This window comes from Neolamprologus multifasciatus, chromosome 7 (genome assembly GCF_963576455.1).
Source record: "Neolamprologus multifasciatus chromosome 7, fNeoMul1.2, whole genome shotgun sequence".
Taxonomy (NCBI): domain Eukaryota; kingdom Metazoa; phylum Chordata; class Actinopteri; order Cichliformes; family Cichlidae; genus Neolamprologus; species Neolamprologus multifasciatus.
The window spans coordinates 48,326,279-48,352,264 of NC_140445.1; the positions used below are offsets into that span (position 1 = coordinate 48,326,279).

Here is a 25,986-nt window from a genome sequence, read left to right on the forward strand (position 1 = left end):
ATTACTTGTAACCTTACTTCAAATTTCAACACTCATGAGATTTTTTCCTCAAAATCAAAACAGACACTCACCGGCAACTTTTACTGAATAGACATTTAATTTCATCGTCCAATTCAGCACACTTCGGATAAAATCAACAGGCCTGTGCCTACCTCTTTTATAAAGGCGCCTGTCCACTCAGTTCGATTGCCGGATAATGTCTGCCCGTCTGAACATTCACATTCTTTCTCACACAGCGCCTAAGCTACGACCTTGGCTCCCTGTTTATCTGCTCCTGATGAGATGGGGCAGTATGCTCTGTTCTCTTCTACTCAGACAAATAAGGCGATGACTTTCTGTGAACAGTATTTCTTATAACTCAGCAGTATAATGCATCATAAAACAATATCATCCATTCACAATAAATCAGCAGTCTAATGTAATGCAAATCAGTTTACCAAATGTAATAGTGATCACCTTCTTCTAATTCAGGAGCATAATGCAAACTAAAACTACATAATAATTCACAATCTTTAATTAGGGGTCTAACATGGCATAAAGTAATATCATAATCCGACAATACAGAATCCCACATTTTCAGAGGCTCAAAAGTAATTGGGCAAACTAACATAATTTAAAATCTAAGGGCTGCTTTTAATACTTTGTAGTCAGTGCCTGAAGTCTAAAACCCACAGACATAATTAAACAAACCCAAATGTTAACCACATGTTCCAAATATTTGGAAAAATTATAATGAATGGTAGAATTATTACCACAGGCTGATGTTGTTGACATCTATCTTCCTGGTTTATGTGCGACCTGCTCTACACATGGTGGTTTATGCAAGATTTTAGATGTAAGATTTTCCTAAAAGCAAAGCTATTCAAATAATCAAAACCTCTGGCTCGTTTCTAAACTGTTCACCAGTCATGGTGTCGTCAGGTTCTCCGATCGCTGCAGTTTGTGACGAAGAGCAGAAATGATGACCAAGCTTCAAAATGGAGACCCGAGTTTAAAAAGGCTTCCACTGTGGCCTTCTAGATAACATCCACATAACATCTCACTCATTATAAGACGATCAGTCATGGGCAGAAATGAAAATGCCTTTCGTAGAGTTTGTTGCTGCTTTGTTTGACTCATACGGAGGCTGTGCTTTAAATGCCTCTGATCTTTTCCAGGCTCGCGTACTGGCGACCATCGGGGTCACGAGAGGCCTCGGAGACCACAGTCTCAAAGTGCACGACTCCAACATTTACATTAAGCCCTTCCTGTCCTGCTGCCCAGAGGTACGCTCCAGTTTTACATTTTTGTGTCCTTCTCTATGTCTGCCTTGGTCCTGTTGTTAGAATTTTTGCCTTACAGCAAAGAAGGAAAAAGGATTCCTTTCTGTTCGACCTGTCCAGTGGGTTTGGGCCTCTTGCCAAGTATTGAAAAGAACAGGCTCTACCACCCTCTAGGCTCTCAAGGATATGCAGTCATGTGAAAAAATAAGTACATCCCATGGGAGGTTGTTGGCTTTTATGGCTTATCTGAACAACCAAACATTTGACAATTGTTGAAATACTGACTATAGATAACGATGATATTAACAAACACAACCACAGTAAATATGCAAAAATAGCCGAGACGGTGAGCGCACTACTTTTGTTTCCATCTTTTTTAGTTTCAAAATAACAAAGTAAGAGCAAAGACTGGCCACACACTGCACGGCCGTCCTTTGGCAAACTATTACAGATTACAAAAGCATTTTGTAAACAGCAGTCTTTCAGTTCTTTCTGTGGATTTTCTCCTGCAATTCTTATCTATAGGATACTAATTCTCTGAATTAGTATTGTACGTACGACCGTTTTGTACGTACGACATATATAAAGGTTTCTGATAATGTGTGTTTCGGGGGACTATGGGGCCACAGTGAAACCTTCAAACTTGAATGCCTTAAGCTTTTGTGGCTTTTGAGGTTTGTTTTGCATCATCATGTCCTCTTTCATCTTAAGTTTCTCTCTTTTTTTTACAGGTGGTTTTCTTTTTGAAACAGTTGGTATTCAGTTGAATCTATTCTTCCCTAAACTAAAACGCTTCCCCCGGCCACTGGCCTCAGCACAAGTTGAAGGCCTTATCGATCCTCCTTCCTTGTGCTCAACAGTTAGAGAGGTGCTCTTTTAATGAAATTGCGTACCTTGCTCTTCAGATGGCCTTGTGTTATCTCCTAACACTCTTAGATATGGTGCGGAATACATATTTGAATCAATGACTGCAATGTGTCCAGCACCTGAGGCAGCGAAGCAACCTCCAAAATACAACATTTCTGTCAGTGTCCTTTATAGCTTGTATGAGGATTTTCTCCCACAGAGCTGCCCATGTCTCACCAATCAGGTCTAATGTTACTGTGGCCAGACAGTATCTTTGATTCATCTACCACACTTTAGGATGTTTGAATCTATGGCAACAAATCTGAAAATGTACCTACTTATTTTTAAAGCCACTTATATGAATTTTGTGTGCTATTCACTCGAGTTTATAACCTGCCTTAATAGGAACAATTTCTGTGGGTTACACTTTTTCACATGACTGCATCAAATGCAATGATTACATCGTTTGTCACAAAGCGGAAGAAGAAAAACCTGGATGTTAGCAGTTGTAATGTACTTGTTTTTTACCTTCTCACTCTTCTCAAAGAGTCACCTTCATCGGTCACTTCACAGCATCTATCCTCCGTCAGGTTACATAAAGTTGTTGCTATAAAACAGTGGGTGTTTGGGTACACAAATACAGAATGATGAAAGCAGAGCGCTCTTGTGGCACATACATCGCTTGGACTGTTAGTCAGGAAATCTGTGCCTACTCCTTTTTGGCCTTGTTGCTGCGTAGCTGCTGAATGACTAAAATCTGAGAGATATGTTAAGTTATTCTGGGAAGGGAGCCAAAGTCTGGGTTAGGGTTTAAAATCCTTTGCATTTGAGCATGTGTCAGGAGGGGAGGAGAGAGAACAGAATAAAAGGAAAAGTCAGAACAAGTGTGGCAGTATGTTAACATTAGTGCAGTGTTTTAGAGGGGCTCTTTAGTTTTATATTACCCTCATTGTGTCAGCCGCCTGATATAACGAGAGCGCAGAGGTAACAGCTGATAGCCAGTAACAGGAGGCACTGTGAACTGTGCGGTCAACGTGTGCGTTGATGGTCCCTGCAGTGCAGTGGATTGCAAGAAGAAATCCACTGCACATGATTGCAGTAGTCATGAAAACCTGCACATTCTCTTGATCTTTAATTCATTGCACTCAAAGTTCAGTCATAGTTCAGCCTCCTTTTTTGATGTTCCTATAAGATGAGTGAAGTCAAGGTTTTTCCAGATAGAGCATAAAAACATGATTTCTATATGAAAGACGTGGTATTCCTGAGCATTAAGGGGCCATAATAGACTCTTTTAGGCTTTAATAAACCCATTCGTCATCTTCAGGTTTTTCAGCTAATTCAGGGTAGCCTATCCCAGTCATAGGGTGAGAGGCAGGGTACACCTTGGATAGACCACCGGCCTCTCACAGGAGATATACAAACATTCAAAAAGAAGAACTTTTCCCTGATATTGACTTCTTTTGACATCCACTAGTTTATATGTTCAAAGAAATGTGTAGGAGAGTGCCCTGCAGGGAATGTGAAAACGTCCTGCGGGGACATGTTTTCCCTGCGCACTGTCAAGTTAGAATTACAGACTTCTCTCAGGTTGTGAATAAAAAATAAATAAATAGAGCCTAATAAAACAGGCTGACCTTGGCAGTTTGAGTCATATTGACATAGAATTTGGGTATTTGAGTAAAAATCAGAGGATCGGGTCCTTCCCTCTTCTTGACATACTTTGTTGCCATTGAAATCTCCTTTGAGGTATTGGAATGCTGCCCCATAGATTGATAGTCTCGCTGTGTTTCTCTCTTTCAAAGCCTGACTTACTGTTCATCTCAAGGTTCCCCACAACATGGAGCCTTGTGATCCACACAGAACTCATTTTGCTAATCTTACAGTGACTCTCCCTGCTTGCGTGTGGTGTTCTGTTTTTAAAGTAGCCTAAGTTGGTGTGCCTGCTGTGAATAGGCAACGCCTCCACAGTAGCAAAAGAATTACTTGAAGCAACCAAACAAAAGCCATCCAAGGCCACTGGGTATTATTTTTGCCTGCTGTTTCAGAGTATGCTTCTGTTCGCCCATAGTAATTTGAAAGACTGTGCCTCACCAGAGTTGCCACAGTAACACGAGTTTCCCTGCTTCAGAATATCTTTGAAGGATTGAGACCATCAACATTGTTTAGACAAGTATATGGAGGCGGATGTGTTAAGAAAGTGGAGATTAAATGGAAAGATCATCCTAGTAATGTTTCTTCTGATATTTTGAGAGATTCATGTAGAGATATCCACACTAAGAGACTTGTTACAGTACAGGTAATCCACAAAACCGTTTACATTGTGTTCTGTGGCTGCCATTGATTTTTTTTTTCTTATAATCTCAGTAGCTTATGTCAATAAAAATGTTGGGTGGTCCAGCACTCTGGTCCAGAATTGCTTGAAGCACGACAATGAAATTGGAAATCCCTTGACTTGGCATGTAGCGCTAATGATAGAGTAAAATTTTGGTTTCCAAGCCGTCAAATCTTTGAACAATACCAGTGACTGTGTAAAAGTCGGGGAGCAGTTAAGTAATCCATTTTTTCTGAAGTCACTGGTTAGTGACCCATTAGCAAACATTATAGTATACTCAGGAGATCGATCAGGTCATCTTCTAATCGGAAGGTTAGTGGTTTGATCCCTGACTCCTCCACTCTGTATGGAAAAAGTACCCTTGGGCAAGGTAGTAAATCCTGAGTTACCCTCTGAGTGTTAATGTTAGACATAGAAAGCACTTAGGCGTAGAAAAATTGCTTGTATGAATGCGGGTGGATGAGGCTTGAAGCAAGAAGCACTTTGAGTGCTCAAGTAAAGTAGAAAAGTGCTATAGATAAACCAGTCCATTTACCACTAAGATGGTGTGCTTTAATCGGATGTTTCATTATTACGCCATTTCCAGCTTCTCCTCTGTTTGCCTTCTGTATTGCATTGTGGGAAAGCATTGTAACACTGAAAGCCAGGAGCAGGGAGAGTAGCAGCACAGAAAAGAAGAGGCGTCAGTGACAACAGATACAACCCAGATTAAATCAGATACAGGAAGAAAGAAAAACTGCTGGGATTGAGGCGGGTTTCAGAGCAGCCTGCAGAGGTGCTGAAGCTACATGTCCTGTATGAAACAGCCAAGACGGGTGGCAAAAGTACATACATTTGTCAGTTAAAAGCAGGAGTATACATACTTACTTAGGTGCTGTATTCTGCAATCACAACTTATTAACATATTATAACATATTAACCCCTGAGTATAATGTAATGAATCATGTGCACAGTAAGATTTGCAGTGAATCCTATGCGATAAGCACCAATGACGAATACAAAACAATCAATGACTCCTTGAAAATGCATGAACCAAAAAATAACATGCCTGTACATGAATATGCAAGGAGTAAAAAACAGAGGTAATTGTGTTAAAATGTGGGGAGTAAAAGTAAAAAGTTGTCAGAAAAATAAACACTGAAATACAGTTACCTGACAATTTTGCTCGAGTACAGAAATAAAGTGTCTGTGCTTCATTGCTTCCCACCTCTGACAGGCAGTATGTTGTGTAATAGAGTATCAGCTGAGCCATCAGTTACAGAGATGAACTTCCAGGATATACTCTGAGCCTTGTGTACAGAGCAAATCCTCTGCTCTGTTAGTTTTGAAGTATTGAAGTTGCATCCCGTTCGTCTTGAAATTATTAAATGCTCTTATTGCTGTAATTCGGATTCACCACCCTGGTATTAGAATATAACCTGGAGCAGTTTACCCTTTCAAGATTAAAGATAACCACTAGGAGGCCATGGCTAAGGCTTAAGACTGTTGTCCATTAATTACAGAGTGAGCATGTTGAACAGATGAACGTGCAGCACATTATAAAGTGCGTTGCAGCAGCTTTTTCAGGTTAAACACGGCTAAAATGCACAATTTACCATCTATACAATATTTTCTGTCTATAGATATGTAACGGGTGTACAAGGTTTGTACAAACAGCAAAGTTTTACAATTCTTGCTTCTCTTTTTTTTTTCTAATTTCAGGTCAGAGTTTACCCTTTAGCACAGTGTGAGCATGGAGCCGATGACGTTCTGGTGCTGGGAACTGACGGACTGTGGGACGTCCTCTCCAACCAGGAAGTGGCTGAATCGGTCGGCTGTTTCCTGGCAAACTGCGACCCTGACGATCAGCACAGGCATGTTCACCCATCCCACACAGCTGCAGTCGCAGACAGGCCTGAACTTCCTCTCACCTCTGTCTTGTTTGGAGAGGGTGAACGTGGTTATCTTCTCACGATTACGCAAATTTCCAAACATTCAGATAATGATGTCAAAGAACAGCTCATTAACAGGATTCCCTGATTATTTCCTCAATGGTTTTACTTTTTTAATTTCTATTTGTTTTCATCTGACTGTGGGCAGAGGCATTTATTCAATGGCTGCACGTTGCCATTATTCCCTGTTCTGATCATTATCTAATTGAATATCGCTGTGTGATGCTGACACCGTAACTACTTCTCACTTTCGTTACCTCAGGTACACGATGGCAGCTCAAGACCTCATAATGAGAGCGAGGGGGGTGTTGAAGGATCGAGGCTGGAGGATAGCCAACGACAGATTAGGCTCCGGAGATGACATCTCTGTCTACATCATTCCCCTCATGTATGGAAACAAGCAGAACTAGCCAAGCTACGAAACCGCAGCCATCGCTGAAACACAACCCTGCCTTGACCTTTTAAACTTCACATGTGCAGTTTTACCTCATTCCTTGTTCTCCTTTTAAAAGTGCTTTTGTTTCTGCTCAGATCAAAACCTGATCTGTCTCAGTTTCACCCTGATTATCCTCAATCAGGGTGAAAACTCTCTCTCTCCCTTTTTTTAAATATTGAAAAGGAAACAATCATAAGAGTAGCTGTTAATGATTACTGTTATTATTGTTTTTTAATTCTCGTTGAAGCCATCCTTAGCTGTGTTTTGGGGGGCAAACCCTGTAAACCTGGACTCTCGAATGAGATGACGACATCTCAGGACTGCTGTTACTAACTAATGCACAATATTTAATAATGTGAAAATGTAAATAATCTGAAACACAAGACATTGGTTAAGTGTGTTTGGCTGAACACCTGTACAGTGTTTAACCCCCCCCCCCCCCCAAAAAAAAAAAAAAAAACCTAAAGACTGTTGTAAATATGAATCATTCCAGCTCTGTTCCACGCACGCTTTTAACTTAGCCAGACTCAGCCATTCACTTTTCCACATCTCCCAGTGAAATGGGTGGGAAAAATGGGTTTCCTTCTGCTGACTTTCGGCTGTTACTTCTAATACTGCAGTTGCCATTTTTTTGCTCATTTGTACCATTGCGATACTGCGTTTGCTATTAAGGAGAGATTTTTTTTTTTTTAAATGAAGACTACACTACCAGGTGGAGTGACACTTAAAAGATTTTGGCCCAATACATTTCACGCTCCTTATTTCTTTACTATTGTATTTATTTGAACATCAGTTGAGATCTACAAAGGAAAACAAACATGTTTGAGACATGTTCCTCCTTAAGCTGTCATTCACCTGCTGCATGTGCCATCATTAAGCTACGTAGTCATCCTTTACAGCAGGGGCATCAAATATAAGGCTCTGGGGCCAGAATTGGCCTGGCAAAGACTCAATCTGCCCCACTGGATGGCTTTGGGATATGTGAAAGAGGACATAGCATTTCCCCTTATGAAGATCTCCCTTATTGCCATTTATAAGACACTGGTAATAATGTAACAGATAGACAAAGATAAAAACAAAAAGGTTCCTGTTTTCTCGCTCAACTTTTTTTTAAATTAGTAAAAATAAAAATAAAACAAGACATTTTCTATGAATGAACAAAAACCTTCAGTTTTGTAATTACAAGAGCGCAGGGGGTAATGAGCCACCAGAAGCTTTTTCTGTCATTTTTACACATTTATTTATTTGCACTGACCGATTTCTCTTATTTCCAACAGCTACAGTTCTTTATCATGTAGAAAAATTAAAAATTGCACTTCTTTTTCTTATAGTAATTGGGATTAAATGTGTAGTCAAATGTCTTTACACTGACAGGAGAGGAGTATTGCTGGTTCGGACCAACTTAACATCAAAGTGGGCCGCATGTGGCCCATGATGTAAAAGGAGTTTGACATCCCTGCTTTACCTCATAGAACCTTTTCTCAGATTTATTGTTCTCATTTAAAAAAAAATAATCTAAATGTATAAATAACAGGTACCTGTAACGACGCTGATGTTACAGATGCATAAATCTGACCCGTCATGGCTAAACTTGTGTCTGAGCAGTCAACACAGTTCTTATGTTAAGGAGTGGGTTTCCATATTTTATTACAAATTGTACTTTTTTTTTTTTTTGAAGGTGAAAATGGTGAAACTGAGTAAATTTATTTAAATGTAAAAATGTAAATAACCTTTTCCAGCAGACAAACTCTCCCTTCCTTTTACTGTAAGTCACGCATATCTTATCAAAACCAAAACACACATGATTTGTACTGTTTTAGAACCCCATAGGAACAATAAAAAAATAAATGTGAAAAAGTTCATTTTTCTGCTCTATTAAAGTAGTTGATCAACAATTGTGACAATTCTCTGCTGCCTCAGTGATTTAAAAAATAAATAAATGGTGTTGATTGATCCTGGCTCTGGGATGCACTTGGCAGACAGCTCAGAGTATTGGGAAAAGTAGTGGCCTTGTCTCTTTGGTAACTGTATCAGATGAACTTTATGAAAGAAAAGATTTTTTTTAAAAAACGTGATCTGATATAGCACTGATGTAAATGACGCATCAGATACGATCGAATACTGGATATAGCTGATTCTGCATCAAACAAGAACTTTTCTTGGAACTTAGACTTTAATGGAGACAGCATCTGCACCACATAAGACCATCACCGCTCTGACAAACTGTGTCAAGACAGTCCAGAAGCAAAAATGTGGATGAAGGTATTAGTAATCTTGACTTTTTGAAAAACACGTGCGTACACGTACTTGATTGCTTGACCAAAAAAAAGGTACGAAATGTGGGCCATTTTTTTTTTCACCCAAAAATTCTGTCAATGCACGTCAAACATCTGTGGAGCTAAAAGGAATATCTGCAACATTTTTGCTGAGTCCTTCTCCAGTGATGTCATACTGAATACTTGAAATACCTGAGAGACCATGGATGTAAATTAAATTAACATGTCAGGAGAATAAAACATTCAATATGAGTCAGGAGGGAAAGTAAACCTGGCTAAACTAATTAAATGTTTAAAGTGAAAGTGTGTGTTAGTTTTTGGATTGGTTAATAGTGCCCCCACCCCAACCCACTCTTCCCCCACTCCCCAGCTGTGACACTCAAAAGTCCCCAATATGTAGCCAAAATAACCCCCGAACAAACAAAAGAAAACAACTGTCTTTAAATATACATTCAGGAATATGAAAGGAGGATCGTGTCAAATGAAGCATTAGTAATAACTTGTGCACAGGAAGTTGGGGAGATTGGATTTCGTTTAGTTCTCAGACATCAGATGCATCACTGACGGTGATCAGTAAGACCATTTGTTCCTGACATCCTTTCACAGGCACTGCTGCATAATGCTGTTTAACACGGGTGTGGAATTTTGAGCAAGGTCCTGCAGCCATGTCATCCAGGTCTTTGCTGTTATTTAAACTTGTTCTTTTTCCATGTTCAATTTTTATTGGTAAAATTTGTACTTTATAGTTTCTCGGTAATTCTGCAGTAAATAAATACCTAGGATTATGTTTATGGAGCTGTAATTGCTGTTATAACCAATGTTATCCTTCCAACATGTCAATATTAAGATATTGCATACTTGATCACCTTTATGAAAGCATGTGGAACGCGCTCAGATTTTTTTAAGTGCTGTCGTGGGAATCTCACACTCTTGAGTCCTCTGCAGGAGCTGGAGGGCCATCTGGTCCCCACAGGCCAGCACCGCATCCTCCTCCAGTCAGGCCAGCTTGGATCTGGCACTCCACTCCTACTCTCCACACGTGTGTGCGTGTGTGGTCCAGATTGGATGACGACAATGATGACACAGTCATTCCTGTGGGTGGCTTGTTTTTTCCAAGGTCACAGCACCCCCACCTCACCCATGGACAGATCTGAGGGAGATGCTGAGTGGGCTCGGAGTGCGATACTCATCTGCTGTAATAGAAGGTGATGCGTTACCTCGCTGCAGTGCCGCATGGGATAGTCGAGGGCTTGGCCTTGAAACACTCCTTTCGGAGGAGGATAAAGGTAGTAAATAACAGTTTTATTTATTAACCCAGCCCTTAGGAAAAAAAAGAAAAAAAGTGCTGCCTTCCAAAGAGGCCTGAATGTAACCAGTTTGTGTCAATGAAAGGCAAAAGGAGAGATAGTTTTTGCTAAATATCCGTGTTTATTACTTCAACATTATACATTAAACTATATATTTATTACTTAAAAATATATTTTTTAAAACACTGTGAACAATCCATCTAATAATCATGCGAGCCCCCTACACACCAACACAGATAAGCTTTCAGAAACAGTGTTGATTTCAGTTATTTTTGAACACGTCTACAAAGGTGCCAAACACTTCCGTCACCTTCTTAAACGTGACAAACTGCTGGTTTTCTCAGTCTTGCCCCCCCCTTTTACAATCATGCAGAGGGATCTGATAACACAAAGGACACGCGAGGGTTGACCGTCCTGTCGGTGCACCGCTTCATCTGTGCAGCTGTGATACCCATCTGAGCTGGCAGACTTTCCACAAAGGGGACTGTAATTTACTGCTTTAGGGCTTCGACTGCCTGAAGTATGATTTATCTGCAGCCCGGCTCAAATGAGAGCTTCAGCATAAGATGGATGAGAAGGACACACTGTAGGCTGCCTCTGTGTTGCTCAGTGATCCATAGACCGGCTCCCTTTACAGTCAGGATATGATAAATGATGTTTGGTTTTGCCCTCCAGGCTGGATTACTTGCATTTCTTACATGGGGGAGTTATTTGAATATATGCAACGCCTGTAGGACCTCTGCTCCATGGGCCTGATAACTACACCTCTCCACTGTGCTCCATTTACCAATCAGAGGCTTTTGCAAACACAAGGCGTTCCTACTTTACAACCTACCTACATGTGTCTACAGCGAGTAGCCGGCGTAGAATTTATTGTGTAATGTCAGCACAGATGCTAGTGGGCAGAACTGTGGCCCAGGAAGAACATCATTCTATCATAGCACACGATCCAGCATGAATTCATAAATATTTCATGGGGAGTCTTCTTGGAAGGTCAAAGCAGAATTCAATCTTCAAGTCAGACAGCCAACTGAATGAGTGGCTCGCTCTCATCTCAGGATGTGCGGAGAGGGTGGTGGGGTGGGGGTTAATCGACCCAGGCTGCAAGCCAATCAAAGCTCATTACCCATTCTGGGTCACACCCCAATCACGAGACCCCTGACGGCTCATGGTGATGTGTTACAGAGCAGAGCCAGATGCTGCTGGGCAGCTGAGGGAGGATTTCAAAGGTTAACTCGCAAGGCATGACCGACACCCGCGAGGACACCGCTGCTCAACAGACTGTGTGGGGGTGGGTTTTGGGAGGGGGGGGGGGTCCGGATCATGTGGTGTGACTGTATGTGGACACCACAGAGGTTCACCATTCAGAGTTAGCATGATAGGCAGAATACAGGAAGAACACAGTGCACGTTTATGCCCTGCTTTTATATATGAGAGATTTTCATGTGCAGGAGAAGCACACACAGCATGATGGTATGCATTCTTATTAACAAAGAAGTCCGGGGAGAGCCATAAAGCCAGCTTGTGTGCATCAGAGCAGATGTACTGTAGGACACCTCTGTGGGCAGCAGCAGCCACGTCACTGCTCTCCTCATAGCAACAGTACTGTTGACCTACATGCTTCCTACATAGCCCACTCCGCCCGAGGTGGCGGAAAACTCTGCAAATCTATAGCATACACACTTCCTCGTGCATCTTTAAAAAAGAAAGAAAAAAAATGTGCTTTCCCCCCCCCCCTTTTTTTTTTAAACTCGCTAATTATATTACTACACATGCCAGCTTTCTCACCCATTCTCCAAAAAGAATTCAAATCTCACACAATAAAAATTAAAAATACATTGACAAAAGTGCCCCCCTCCCCACAGTCATTGACTATTTTATTAGAAGAAGAAGAAAAAACATGATACAGCAATTAAACTGCTTCAGCTTAGAAATCAACAGTAAGCAGATGTCCTTGTTTAAATTACAGCTTCAAATACACCACGAGAGGCTAGCCTACATAGCTAGGTGTGCATTACCTGGAAAAACCGTCTAACAGCGCTGGGAGCTGGGCTTTTTTCCTCTCCCTCTCTCCTTCGGGTGGAGTGGAGGCACCAGCACTAGCAAGGCAGTAGCTTGCGCAGTCATCTCCATAGCGGGCAGTGTCTCAACCCAACCAACAGCACAAACTACTACCTCAGCCAGTACGTGGTAATAAGACGAAAACGAAGACAGAAACAGTACAAAAATACCGTAAAGGGACAGAAATGCCCCGCTTCGCCGACGAAAGCAACATTCCCACGCAGCCGAAGACGCTCCGTCCTCTCTCCCGCTTCGCTCTTCTTCTGTGCAGACTTGAAATAAGAGGGAAACCCCGCCCAAGCAGACTTACTCCCCCTTTCTCTCCTCCTTCTTCCTCCGCGTGTTCAGTGCAAACCACAAAAAGGTTCTTTCCCCTCATATGACCCACTGCATAATCCCAAGCTAGGGCTCGAGGTCCCCCAGGAGCACGTTGAGAGACAGCAGTGGAGTCCACCTTTAATGTAATGGTGGTTTGGTTTGTAAATTCGTGGGTGACTGAAACTGTTTTAATATTTTTGTGTCTAAGATGCCTCTGCAAAAAACTATAACCCCACCTGCTGTACAGAATACACACATCACGACTCTCAATGCTCAAAAAGAAAAAAAATCTATTTAAAGCATTTGTATTGATATGTTATAAGTACGATCACTGTAACACAGCGGTGGCCAACTAGTCAGAGACCAAGAGCCACTTTTTACTGTGTTACCGCAAAGAGCCACATCATACGCATGGGCACACATGAACATCATCCATCCTTTCCTCCCTCTCTCTTTCTCACACACACACACACACACACACACACACACACACACACACACACACACACACACACACACACACACACACATCTCCGCTCAGCCAGATTTATTGTAAATGTCACACATCAACATGATAATGACAGAAATGGACTCCTACAGTACTAAAACCACAGGCCAGTCATTTTCAACAATGACCATTGTGTGCACTGTCTCACACACACAAACTCTCAGTTCAACCAAGTCCACAAACAAAAATATAATAATCTACAATAATGAAGCGCCTTGAGGCGACATTTGTTGTGATTTGGCGCTATATAAATAAAATTGAATTTAATTGAATTGAATTACAATAGCATTTACTTTTACAATGCATGTTGTTTAGTGGGACTTCTGGCATTCCTTGCCTTGAACAATCCTCTTCAAATCAGGCTTGTATTCCGTTGTTGCTACTCGGAGCAATTCTTTCACATGAGTGTCAGTCAGAACAGATCGATGCTTTGATTTCACATGTTTTAGGGTAGAAAACACAGACTCGCAGACGTATGTTGACTCAAACATTAACAGTATCTTAAGCGCAGCCCGTTTGACATTGGGGTATTTTTCCATCGGCACACTTTTCCAGAACTCAATGGTCCCTTCCCTTAAAGCAGGTTTCAATTGGTCCTCTTCACAAAGATCGATCATCTTCAACTCAGCGGCAGCTTCATCTGTGACTAGCGGGACTTTCAAACAGCCGGTCTCTGCATTAAATGGGTCGACGAGGAACGTAATCTGTGGCCTTTTCAATTGTAGATCATGGAACCGGGTCACGAAGCTTTCGTGCAAGTTTTCAATCAGCGTTGCATATCTGGCTCTTTGCTTACTCAGGGCAGCGCTGGCGACTTGCCCGCTGGCTTTTAGCAGAGTGGGAAATGCGTTAAATCTCCCTTTTGAATATGTGTCTTGATATCCAGGAGTTCTTCTTTGATCACACAATCGTTTGACACAGACCGTGCAAATATTTCCAACTCAGACTTGTCTTGTATATCACAACTCTCATCCAATGCAACACTAAAATACTCACATGCTTGAAGGTCAGAGTGCAACTGTGATTTAATAGCCGTGTTAATGTCCGATATTCTGTGTTCAACAGTGTGGCGGGACAGTTGGACGTCTGATACCATGCGTTTTAATTTGTCGTTTTCAGGAGACAAGATTTCAACGACGTCACTTTGGCATTTTTTAACGAACTCCCCTTCATTGTATGGCTTTTCAGCACGTGCAATGTTCCAAGCCAGCTGATAGGATGCGAGCGTTATGGTCTGTGACCACTTTGTAAATTTTTGGAAAAACTGTATCTGCTTTCCTGCCTGACTTTTCAAAGTGGCCAACTCGTGCTTGCGAAGTTCAGTCCCTTTTGGAAATTCCTGGTCGATGTTAGCATGGAGTGAGCTGAAGTGGCGCTGAAGCTTTGAAATGCGCTAATGACGTCTGACATATAAGGCAGAATGGCTTGCCATTGCGTTCAACAAAAAATATAAACTCTCCCACTCTGTTAAAACGTCCTGTGATCATTTTCATATTTTCCTTTTGCATTTTTTCCCTGCCATTTTAAGGGCGAACTTGCTCCTACTGTGAAACTTTGCGGTATTTTCATCCCACACACATGCGCATTTGATGAAAATACCGTATTGAACTCAAGCGAAGCGAACGCGCACATTTTAAAACAACACAAAAAAAACCCCAAAACACAAACACAAACTTTGATATCAACATAAGAGCCGCATGAAACCAGGCAAAGAGCCGCGGGTTGGCCACCCCTGCTGTAAAAGATGCTATAATGGGATGGTGTAAAGAATTATCAGTATTAAAAAAAAAAAGAGGTTAATAATAGATACTTAAACATGACCTACGTATACAAAAATTAAATAGTGTTTTGACCATATTGCAATGTGACAGTCAAACTGCTCATTATTTTTCTCCTAATTTTGTCTCTAATATGTCAGGCGATAGAGAAAAATACCTCAGGTCTCATTTTCAAATGTGAGCTTTTCTCCTGAAACCAGTAATTTATTTAGTTAAACAAGCTTGTTCCATACATGCCAGGCTGTTATTTGGCATCACTGGTTTCAGTCAGATCCACGTCTTACCTGTCGTGTCTCATTTCAAAAAAGTTCCAAATCTGACTTTACAAATTACAGTGGCTGTCTCCTTTTATATGCAGTCTTTGATAGAGGGCTACAAGACAACACAGCAGGCCTCTAGACATCAACACCATCCACCTACAGGCCAAAGGTCTCAAACCAGGATGACTCAGAAATATGATTGTGTACAAAGTGGTATATCTGGGCTTCTAGGAAGCTGCATTTTCATTACATGCACTTTAATCGAGCACACTCAAGAGCTGTTTGTAGAATTGTCCCATTTATTTTACACAGACACATACATCCCTTCTCCGATGGCTGGCTAAAGATGACATGGAATGTTACAGTAAGATTTGTTTTCTTGCATAAAATCCTCACTGTTGAAAATGTTGCAAAAGATTAAATGTTCATTTCTTTTTAAGATCAGTAAAGCCCCAGTTTTTTGTTGGTCTTTTTTCATTTTTCTCTTTATAACATCATCAACACTTTAACCACACACTGTACACTGATGCAGTCTCTTCAGGAGAACAAAAACTAAACCCAGAGGCAACACTGCCGTTGTCTTTTTAATTCTCTGTAGTTAACAGGCAAGTGCAGCCAGTCTATATGAGTGTGAAAGCGGGGGGGTTGGGGGCTGGCCCATTATCAGCTCACATGAAAAGCATATGAAAATGTGCATGAAGGTCGGGATCAATGGTGTAGTTTGAGGCAGCCTCGATATCGCTATTCACCGTGGGTTGCTTCATGTCACCGTAGAGTTCACATCCGTGCACTTGTGAAGTGCATGAGTCAAGTCGAGAAGACACCTTCGGGATTTCTTCATTTAGAAAGAAGACCAAAAAAAACTAAACAAAAAAATGCCGGGTTGCGAGCGAGCCTGGTCAGGACTCTCCGTTCTGGACTTTGGAGATGGGTGGCTGCATAAAGTCTTTAAAGGGCCCCAGGGCCTCCTTCAGGGCTGAGCTCACCTCAGACGATGAGCACGTAATACACTCGACCAGTGTGGGGTACAGGGCGATCACCTGAGCCCACGTGTTGCCATCCACTGCAGGAAGTAAATGAGAGAATATCAGAAAAGGAGGGAAGAAGGAAGGGAAAATGAGTTGTGAATAGAAAACAATCAAAGAAGCAATTTATTCAGAGCAAAACTGTGTTTCCCTGTGCCTGTAGGAATTTTATCAAGCAAAGGGCGATGTAATGCAAATATGCGGAAGGGCACTTCAAAAACACCATTTCACCATGTCTTACCTTCAACCTTCTGCAGTTATAGGAAATTGTTTTTTTGTTTTTTTTCTAACTGACCTTGCCAGAAACACAAGCAATGATACAAAGAATGGGCAGAAAATGCATCCTTTATTATCTTTCCAAGACTTATTTATCCATTTTTATAGTTTGATACTCACCATTCTCTGGCTGTGTTTTTTTCAGGGAGTCCATCAAAGTGCTAATAGCTTTCAAGACAAAGATAATCTCTGTCACTTGTTGCCTAAAATGACAAACAACAAAGGCCTTGCTTAGCTACAAAGGCACGGCAATAGGAGAAAAGTGGAAGAGGCAAACAGCGAGGGGGAGAGCCAATAATAATTATGTATATACATAACACTATTTATTACATATCTACTTTTTACACTGGTTTGTATAGTTCATATGTATATTAATGCTGCAGAACTGTGATTGTTGGTGCTAAACGGGCTGGTCTGAGTATTACAGAAGCTGCTGATCTACTGGGACTTTCTCATGAAACCACTTGTAGAGTTTACAGAGAACAGTCTGAAAAGAGAAAACATCCAATGAGCGATAGTTCTCTGGGTGAAAATGCAAAGGGTGAGAGGAGAATGGCTACACTGCTTAAACCTGGTAAGAAAGAACCAGGAACTCTTTAAACAAAAATATTTTTAATGTTAAAATATAATTATTGTTGTTCTCCATGAATCTTCAAACTTCAGTTTTACAGCAAAAGCAGAAAGAAATGGTAAAGTACATCAATATTTTTGATTAAGATGTCAAATTACAGTTATTTACTTAGTGGCTGAATGTTACGCTTGATTAATTTCTGACTTTTCAAAGTTGTCCAGTGGGCCGGCTCAAAATTGAAAAAAATGAATTCAGGAATTTTTGGTTTTCAATAAGTGTTAGACAGATTTCTGAGATATTTGTGTTTTGCTGTTTTGATAGATGCTCTAATAGATTTGTTAAGCTCTGCATGTACTGTTTTATTTCAGGCCCTTTTTATTTAACCAACTTTGTATTAATACAGAAGACATAAGAATATATTTTACTTCTCCCCTCTCTCCCTTTATTTTCTCTGCTTGTGGTGCAGTTTACCCATGGGCATCTTTAACTTCCTCTGAGTCTTGGAGAAATGTGGTAGAAGTATGGCGGTTTTACATTGTTTAGAAAGGGAAATAAGAGATAAATGAAGCCAGGGCTGGTCTTGGTTTTGCATTTGCTAAATCTCCCAATGCTTAAAGTGTAGCATTACAGTCATCAGAATTGATGGCCTCTTGGAAAATGTTTAAAACAACACGTGCTAAAAAAGCACACACAAATAGATACCCATGGTGGCTGGGTACCTTGGTAATGGGCAGCGTCCACTCAACCTCTCGTCCTCTACGTATCGTCTGAGAACATCCTGGGACCGCTTGAGGAGCACGGAGAGCGCCATACGAGAGATGTAACCCTCCTGCGGGGTCGAAACCTTGTTGCTGAAGGAAAACTGCAGCAGTGTCTCAAAACACACTTTGGAAAACTCCTCTCTCATCCGCACATCAATCTCTGCCTCTGTTGGAAGAATTATTTTCGACTGACAGTGAGAGGGGACTGACAGGGTTTGGCTGTACAGCTCAACACATGCACAGTTGTTACTGATAAGCCGCAAGAAAGACTCTGGCAACAAACCAAGGACCTAAATTATGATTCCAACACTTGGCCAGCATGCTGTTGCGCTAGTTTCAGGAATACACAATTGCTAAAGCCAAAGCAACTTAGCTGCCAGAGCCACATATTACCTGTGAATGAGGGAGACTGTGAGTGAATGGATCCTTTATTCAGCATGGCCATAATCTGGCCAACAAAGTCTTTGGGGATGAAATTGGCAAATGGTAAGATTTCTGTGCTGATCAGCTGGACCACCTAAAATGAAGAGGGAACGATGATGCAAACTTGGGAAAAACTTGCAAACTATTTGGCCAGAGTCTAGAAACAAGCACGTACCTCTACATCGATGGCTTCATTCTTCTGAAATTCCTGGATAGACAGGTTATCTGGAGGAGTACTGTAACAGAACAACAGTTTTTTGCTTAGAACCCCTGAAAGTTGCACAATAACCATGGGGGTGGGGGGAATCTCTACCTTTTGGTGAAAAGAAAGTCTTCAAAGGCATTGGCCAACTCTGGCCACATAGTGTCAAACTTCCCGGATGAGGCATGCTGCCGTGCCACTGGTAGTCCAATGGACAGCACCTTGAGCAGAGACGACACAGCGAGCTTCCAGGTGCTCTCTGACGGACAGGCGTACTTCAGACTCAAGGGCATTCTTAAAGTCTTGAAGAAAAAAACAAACAAACAAACAAAAAAGCTCATGAGATTGAAACACAAAGGAACACTTAAAATTAATCTCGACAGCGGTGCACGAAAAACTTTCACCCATCTTCCTTTTAGACAAAAGACAGAGTTAATATAAGTGGAGATTGTAAAGACGCCTCATCAACCTCGTGAGAAAGTCAGCCACCGACATTTTAACAAAGTCATCTTTTTTCCAAGAGCAGCTTGGCGCTCCCTACAATGACATTTCACAAATACCAGTGCTTTGCTTCTTGAGCATCTCTCTGACAAACAGACTCATTTCAGTTTTGGGTTTCTAAAAATTCACTGAGAAGAAAAGAGCAGTTAAACACAGGTGTCAGAAGTAGGGGGGAAAAGGAAGAGTGGCAGATTTGAGATACGTTGAGCCTTTTTGATAGCTTACACTGACAGTATCCTTTATTGTTTGATGGACTGAATTTGAAAAAAAGTTTTGAAAATACTGGGAACACTTTGCATCTGCCTGCTGATGTACAGTATGAACCCAATATTACGATCAATACAGTAAGGTCAAAGGGCAATCAAGTAAAATCTGCCCAGAGGCTGGAGGTCTCTCAGAAATAAACGATTTCAAAACTGAAGAGGCGTATCGCATACTACTAAAGTTATGTTCCTGAACCCATTTTTGTAAACGGAATTTTCCAAATTTGCACACCAAACTTTTTTTAAAAATGTTTGCCAGGTTAAAATCCTAAAAAGGTTGAGCAGGTCTGTAGGTCTAATAAAGAAAGTTGTTTCAGATGCAAACAGCCAGTTTATTCATTGTTCTTTTTAAAAAAAAATTGCAGCAGCCTTAAAGAATATTCACACAGCAGTGCTTTACGTAGCTAAACAAATACATTATACTCCAACTGTTCTATTGAAATTTAAAGTGAATGTCCAAATGTGTGGATCTAATTTTTCTCAGAAACAAAAATCAGGTTAAAAAAAAATTAATCTGGTAATTCTTTGTTTTTACATTCATCGGGTCCCAATCAGCCCAAATAGCAAAGAGAAATTTAAAATGCATGGCATGAAAGAGTTCGGGTCTTAGGAGGTTAAAATGAAAGAAGCATTCTCGTGATATTCCACACTGGATGAATATGCAAACATAAGGTGGTTAGCAGAAAGCAGCTCAACAGTAAATTTCGCTGCACTAAACAGGAAGAGTAATAAAACACATCAAACATTTACTCTTTCTCACCATTACCAACAGCGAGTACACCACCCAGGGATAAATACCTTAATGATATTCTGCAGAACTTTTTCATTGATGACAGCTTTGTGGCAGGCTGTTTTATGGTACAGGTCCACCACCACCTCCAAGGAGCGCTCAGCAAAGGGCACATAGTTTAAGGCAACCCATTCTGCCTGTAGGGGTAAAGAAGATTTAACAAAACAAAACCAAACAAAACAGGAATGGGCATTATGCTCGCCTTTTGGCGACAGTGAAAGCATTTGTTTTAAAAAAAAAAAAAAAAGACACACTTTGCATAAGTACGCAAGTAACACGCCATTTTATTTTTAAACTGCAGTCGCTATTAGTCGGCTTCAAGCTTTGTTAGGTTTACAGTACCACAACTGAAACGTTACAGCCAAACTAAAGATTTTATTCCACAAAGTGTGTCTTTAGGAAATAGAAAACAGAGCCACAAGTATGCATATGAACAAAAAAACCCAAAATAAAACCATCAAAAGTCACAAAATCAACTGAAAATGAACTCCACACAGGGAGGTGGGGCTGTGCACACAGAGGCAAAACCACCAGTTAGTGACAGGCAGAGAAAGAGGGGAGCATGGAGTGAGTGAGAGACGCAGATGAGACGCGAGAGCCTACCATGCGGAGTGATATCTCATCTACCGCAGAGGGTAGGTCATCACCATTCAGCACAGCTTAGTACAATTACAGAGAGGGGGAGTGGGGGTGAGAGAGATGATGACACTCACCGGCGCAAACAGCTGGATCTAAAATGGTTATCCAGTGAGTAGTTCGAAGAAACAGAATGAGACAAGATTGAAATTAAACCGATGTTTTATAGTTGTATCAAATCTAAAGTGCGTCTCTCAGCTAAACGAGATCCCAAAATCTGGGCCGAGGGAAAAGAGGGGAAAACAAAACAAAACAACCTCCCAGCAGCACTGAGGACATTTGACGCAATCTGACATCAGGACTGAATAAAAGCCAAGAAGGCAACAAAAAGACCACCCATAATGGTGTTTGGCTGGGTGAGAATTTTGTTTGACCATCTAACTTAAACAATTTAAACAGACTCAGATCAACACAAATGTCCAGTTTACTCCAATGCAGGACGGACACACGGCCAAGATTTAAAACAGGCAGGGTCAGGATTTAGACCGACTCCATCAGTCGTTCAGTATTTGATCGAGACACCTTTCAGGATTTCTGTGCAGGAATAACATCTGCTTGAGCTACGCGTTTCCAGAACTTCCAGGTTTCCAGAACAGCAAGGATTAAGACAACTCTGACGTCAGACTCTGTTTTTGTGACTTCAATAGTCTTGCTCAACATTACTGGGTGCCTTGGAAACACTTACTTTTTTCCTTTTTTAAATGACTATGAACTGTGCTGGACTGAAGCATTTCTCTGGCAACTGCCCAGCAAGATGAATCATGAGGGAAGGAATTTGAGGAAGGAATGGTTTGGGGCTTCTAATGGGGGTCGAGAACAATCTGTCAATCTCACGAAGAGCCGTGACAGAAGCTTCATAAGGACAAGACGGCAGAGGGAGTGGAAGGGGGACTTCACGAGCATCAAAGAACAGATATGATCTTATTGAGAATGGCTGAAGAGAGGTGGGTGAATAACAATGTGCGTCATCCAACAGTCTAATGAAACAAACTGTAAAAGCAAATAAACTGCAATGAAAACCAAATATTTAGGTGTCCGTTTTTCATTTCCTACCTGGTTGTATTTGGCATTGGCCACGTGTTTGGTTTCCATCCTGCCGTACTGAGGCGGCTTGCAGGAGAACTCCACAAAAAGGAGCAGCTGCTCGAAGATGGCCGGGTACATGACCTGCAGGTTCTCCGTGCCCACACAGATGGCCTGCAGCAGGGAGGGAAGGGAGGAACAAACACTGCTGACTTCCACCACAGGACTGCATATTGCACAATTTAGCAGACTGACACTTTCTTTTCTTTCCTGGGCTGAATAGAAACGAACTGGGAGGAATTAACTTTAAACTGAAAGGGCCTATGTTTGGTAAGCATGCTGAAAAAGCTAGAGTAATTAATAAGGAAAGAACGAGATGCAACATGGGACCTCCTGCTGGATTTGAACAGATGATGATTACATTGCACACATGACCCCGCTCTTATCTTGATGCTACACTGTAGCACAAACCACCTCACATCAAACTGCTAAAAGCTTCACCGGTGGCAATAATCCTTCTCCCACCTTCTGCAAAACATCCAGAGCGATGAGCACGGCTTCCTGCAGGTTGGTGAGCACTGCCTCAGTGTATGAGGGGAGGATGAAGGGTGAGGCATCGCTGCTGATAGGCACGGAAACAGCCCCATGAAGGATGACCCCTAGCTTTTTTAGATCCTCCATACTGAAGTTGGCTTTGATGTGCTGGTAGAGTGCTGGAAAAATCTGGATTAATGCTGTGAGGAAGGGCTGACTGGGGATAAAAGAGAGCTTCTCTGTTGGGCCAGTAGGTGGTCTCGTGCTGTCCGTTCCCATTCGATACCACGTGTTCCATGCGGACCACCACAGTGCCGAGTCCTCCAAGGCCGACTCCTCCCCTGGCGGGGGCGCCTGCAGCTCAGCTCCGTTGTACCGTGTCAACCGTTCCAGTAGTGAATCTGAACGCACCAGGGGTCTTCCAGGACCGGATGCTGACAGCGGGTCAATGAGCACTGGAGGGACGCCCATTGCAGCAAGTGCGTCGCCTGCTTTGTCCGAGTCTTTAACAGGTGTAACAATCTGAAGGATTTCCTGAAAGCTCTTCAGGGCAGCCAGGGAGACCTCATTGTTTTTGCTGAGGGCAGCTGACTGAATATGGTTCAACAGCACCTCCCAGGCCTCAAAGAAATCACCTGCAGATACACAGCAGAAGATGGCAGCGTGGAAACATTAGCGCTCTGATATTTGACACCATTTTCAAAGATGTCCTGAGCATTAATGGCTCAGAACATATTGACAGGTGTTGAAGCAGAAATGCACCAACTGCAATCTGCTGAATGTCACAGAGCATCACGTGTGGGCTCACCTAGCTGCTGAAGGAGATACCGCCTTGTGTTGAAAATGCGTGCCACGCCCGCTAGCGTCAGCACCCACGTCTCCGCCCACTGTTTCTCGGCTGTGTCGCGCGAGTGATGGATAAGGATGTTCCCACCGCCTGACTCGATCTTCTCCTTGTCTGCTGTGGTGGAGGACGTTCTTACACAGTCGAGCAGCTGGAACAGGACCTGGAGGTGACGAGTGACAAAACAATCACGTACCGTCAAATTTTGCATTTTTTCGTGTTTTCCTTTTTCCATCTTATATGGAGACGTTTCTGGGTTTGTACCTTCCACACCACAATGTGCCACGTTGGCTGCTGGAGCAGGGTTCCGTGGGCAGCAATAGTGGAGAACAATGTTTGGCCGGCGCTCTTACGCACAGCAGGCCGCGGGTCCACGCACAGCTCCCCAAGCTTGGCATACAGACACAGCCACAGGCAGTCAAAGGGAGGGGCGGGGTGGAACGGCCTGTTGAGGGTCTCTCCTTTCTCCTGGGCCTGTTTCTGCAGCGCTTCCTCCTCCCTCTCTAGCTCCTGTGTGATGGCTTCTCCCCTTTGGAAGAAGTAGTCTGAAATGTTCCACTGTGGGTAAGAAGAAAAAAAAAAGTGGGGGTATAAATTAGAGAGAGAAAGCAGTGAGATGCTTCTGATAGTTTTGCTATCCATTACCATAAAGTAATCTCACAGGAACTGGCACACTCCAAGAGAAATAATCTGGCAAACCACAGATCAATAACAGGCTTTGTATGTCCTGAATCTTGCATAAAGTGTCTATCTAATGTTATTAGAAGACTGTTGAGATAGAAGAAAATAATACGACAAAAAAATAAATAAAATAAATAAAAACTAAAAAGGTGGGGAACTGCAATTGTTTGATCATATTAAAAACACCGGGTTTCTATTTGAAAACTAGTGTTTGAAAAGTAAAGCCGTGGGCCACCTGTCACTCCTTCGCAAGCAAGAGTCGTCCTGCTTCTCCTTCACAGTTACAATCGCACTTGCTAATTCACCAGTTACATCACATTACTCTGCTAGTTGACTCTCAAAAAACTTACTTGATTGTTTAATTACAGGTACCATCTGACAGCAAAGCATGAAAAAAAAAAGTCTGACTGATAATCCTTTATAATAACTACCACAGCTGTACACATCTGTAATCGTACCAGTAAGCCGATGGACGTGAGGCTGATGTTGAGCTCCTGGTTCTGAAGGCCAAAGCTGCCAGCTACATCCACTACAATCTGGAGGCACGTGCAAGGCATGGTGGGAAGGAAGTCTGTCACCACCAACTGCAGGCACTGGAAGGCGGTTCGGATCAATGACTCACTAATGAAGGAACAAGACATGCGGCACGCATCAGTTTCATTAACTATGTGCAGTGTAACTGTGGACATAAAATCACTTTAAAATTCTTTTTTAATGATTTCTTTTCACACAGGCAGCTCAGTCTCTGGGCATCATTTACTTTTCCGGGAATAGCATTGCATAATAGTAATAGTATTATTTCTTTGCATAGATTTTTTTTTTATATATACATACAGACAGACACCCACCCACCCACCCACCTCTTTGGTGGAGACAAAAATCTCCCCCTCTATTACGCTCTTACCCTTGATCATTGCGAATGGCTCCTATAACACCCAATACAAGGGGCCATCCGGGCCCCAGGCTGTCGCCCTGACTCTGCAGGATCTGCAGGACACACTCGAGCTGTTTCTGCCGGATGTCTGCGTGCAGCACGTTGGACAACTCCTTCAGGGGGTTCAGCAATAGAAGCTGCAGCCGCTTAGGGATCAAGAAAAGGGAGACAGTGATTAACTTACCTGTAAAGTTTTCTATTCATAAATTTGTATTTTAAATTTTAAAAGAGTAGAATGTGGCGCCTTTATTAAAGCTACGTATAACATTCATATTGGAAGGGTAAACAGGTGAAGTACAAACTGTTTAAAGAAAAATGTGTTTGGACATTTTTTCCTAATTGGCATTAAACTTTTTAACTCTGCATGTTTGAAAATGAAAGGATTAAGGCTTACTGAATTTTCAAATGCAGTGGTTTGATGATGAGTCATTATACTTAGTAATTTGTTTGGCAATAACAACATGAAGTAGTAAAAGCTTGTCCACATGCAAGGAAATGCTTTAAAAATATTGTTTCATTGTCATTTTTATTATTCATATAACCTCCACACACCCTGTTTTAGATAAGGCTTGTTATCAGTCTCACCAAGGTTAAGGTCACAGATTGTGTTTATTAATGACAAGATAAAGTGACCTTTCTATCTTTCTGTCGTGGCTTACAGGATGAACATCAGCATCATATACAGGCAAGTATTGTGTTATTCATACACATTGTGCAGTATGCCGATCAGGCATAACATTATGACCATCTGCCCAAATATTGCGTTGGTCCCAAAGGTGTGCTTTGGTATCTGGCACCAAGATGTCAGCAACATATCCTTTAAGTCCTGATTGGACTTGTTTGTCTAGGACAGCGGTCCCCAACCTTTTTTTACGCCACGGACCGGTTTATGCCCGACAATATTTTCATGGACCGGCCTTTAAGGTGTCGCGGATAAATACAACAAAATAAAACTAGTACCGGTACCGAAAAAAAGACAATTTATTCATAACACACGTGAAAAGACCAAGGAAAACAGAGTAAACGATAAAAACGATAACAAAATAACGCTGAAAACCTATGAAAAAGCCTGAAAACCATACATTTCAGACCTGAGCCTCAACTCTCGCGGCCCGGTACCAAACGACTCACGGACCGGTACCGGTCCGAGGCCCGGGGGTTGGGGACCGCTGGTCTACTCTAGGGCATCCAACAAATGCTCGATTTG

General features: G+C 41.9%; 2 protein-coding genes across 3 annotated transcripts in view; one reads left to right on the forward strand and one right to left on the reverse strand.

Annotated features, from left to right (window-relative positions):
• Positions 1-7,245, forward strand: part of ppm1h (protein phosphatase, Mg2+/Mn2+ dependent, 1H) — a 40,270-nt gene extending 33,025 nt beyond the window's left edge. Inside the window, exons 8-10 of the mRNA XM_085165712.1 lie at positions 1,158-1,265; positions 6,142-6,293; positions 6,634-7,245. Of these exons, the coding sequence (XP_085021838.1) occupies positions 1,158-1,265; positions 6,142-6,293; positions 6,634-6,781 (408 nt within the window). The 3' untranslated portion in view covers positions 6,782-7,245. The remainder of the gene's footprint in view (positions 1-1,157; positions 1,266-6,141; positions 6,294-6,633) is intronic.
• Positions 7,246-15,781: 8,536 nt separating this feature from the next.
• The window catches only part of mon2 (MON2 homolog, regulator of endosome-to-Golgi trafficking), a 33,479-nt gene continuing 23,274 nt past the window's right edge, over positions 15,782-25,986 (reverse strand). The window contains exons 22-35 of one of the 2 annotated variants that reach the window (XM_085165710.1): positions 24,750-24,925; positions 24,304-24,466; positions 23,429-23,722; positions 23,129-23,327; positions 22,312-22,955; positions 21,817-21,960; positions 20,841-20,858; positions 20,136-20,264; positions 18,685-18,875; positions 18,547-18,607; positions 18,342-18,465; positions 17,907-18,114; positions 16,737-16,819; positions 15,782-16,378 (exon numbers count right to left, since the gene is read on the reverse strand). In XM_085165710.1, the coding sequence (XP_085021836.1) occupies positions 16,215-16,378; positions 16,737-16,819; positions 17,907-18,114; positions 18,342-18,465; positions 18,547-18,607; positions 18,685-18,875; positions 20,136-20,264; positions 20,841-20,858; positions 21,817-21,960; positions 22,312-22,955; positions 23,129-23,327; positions 23,429-23,722; positions 24,304-24,466; positions 24,750-24,925 (2,598 nt within the window). In that variant the 3' untranslated portion in view covers positions 15,782-16,214. The remainder of the gene's footprint in view (positions 16,379-16,736; positions 16,820-17,906; positions 18,115-18,341; positions 18,466-18,546; positions 18,608-18,684; positions 18,876-20,135; positions 20,265-20,840; positions 20,859-21,816; positions 21,961-22,311; positions 22,956-23,128; positions 23,328-23,428; positions 23,723-24,303; positions 24,467-24,749; positions 24,926-25,986) is intronic. The other variant, XM_085165711.1, reaches the window with a different exon arrangement.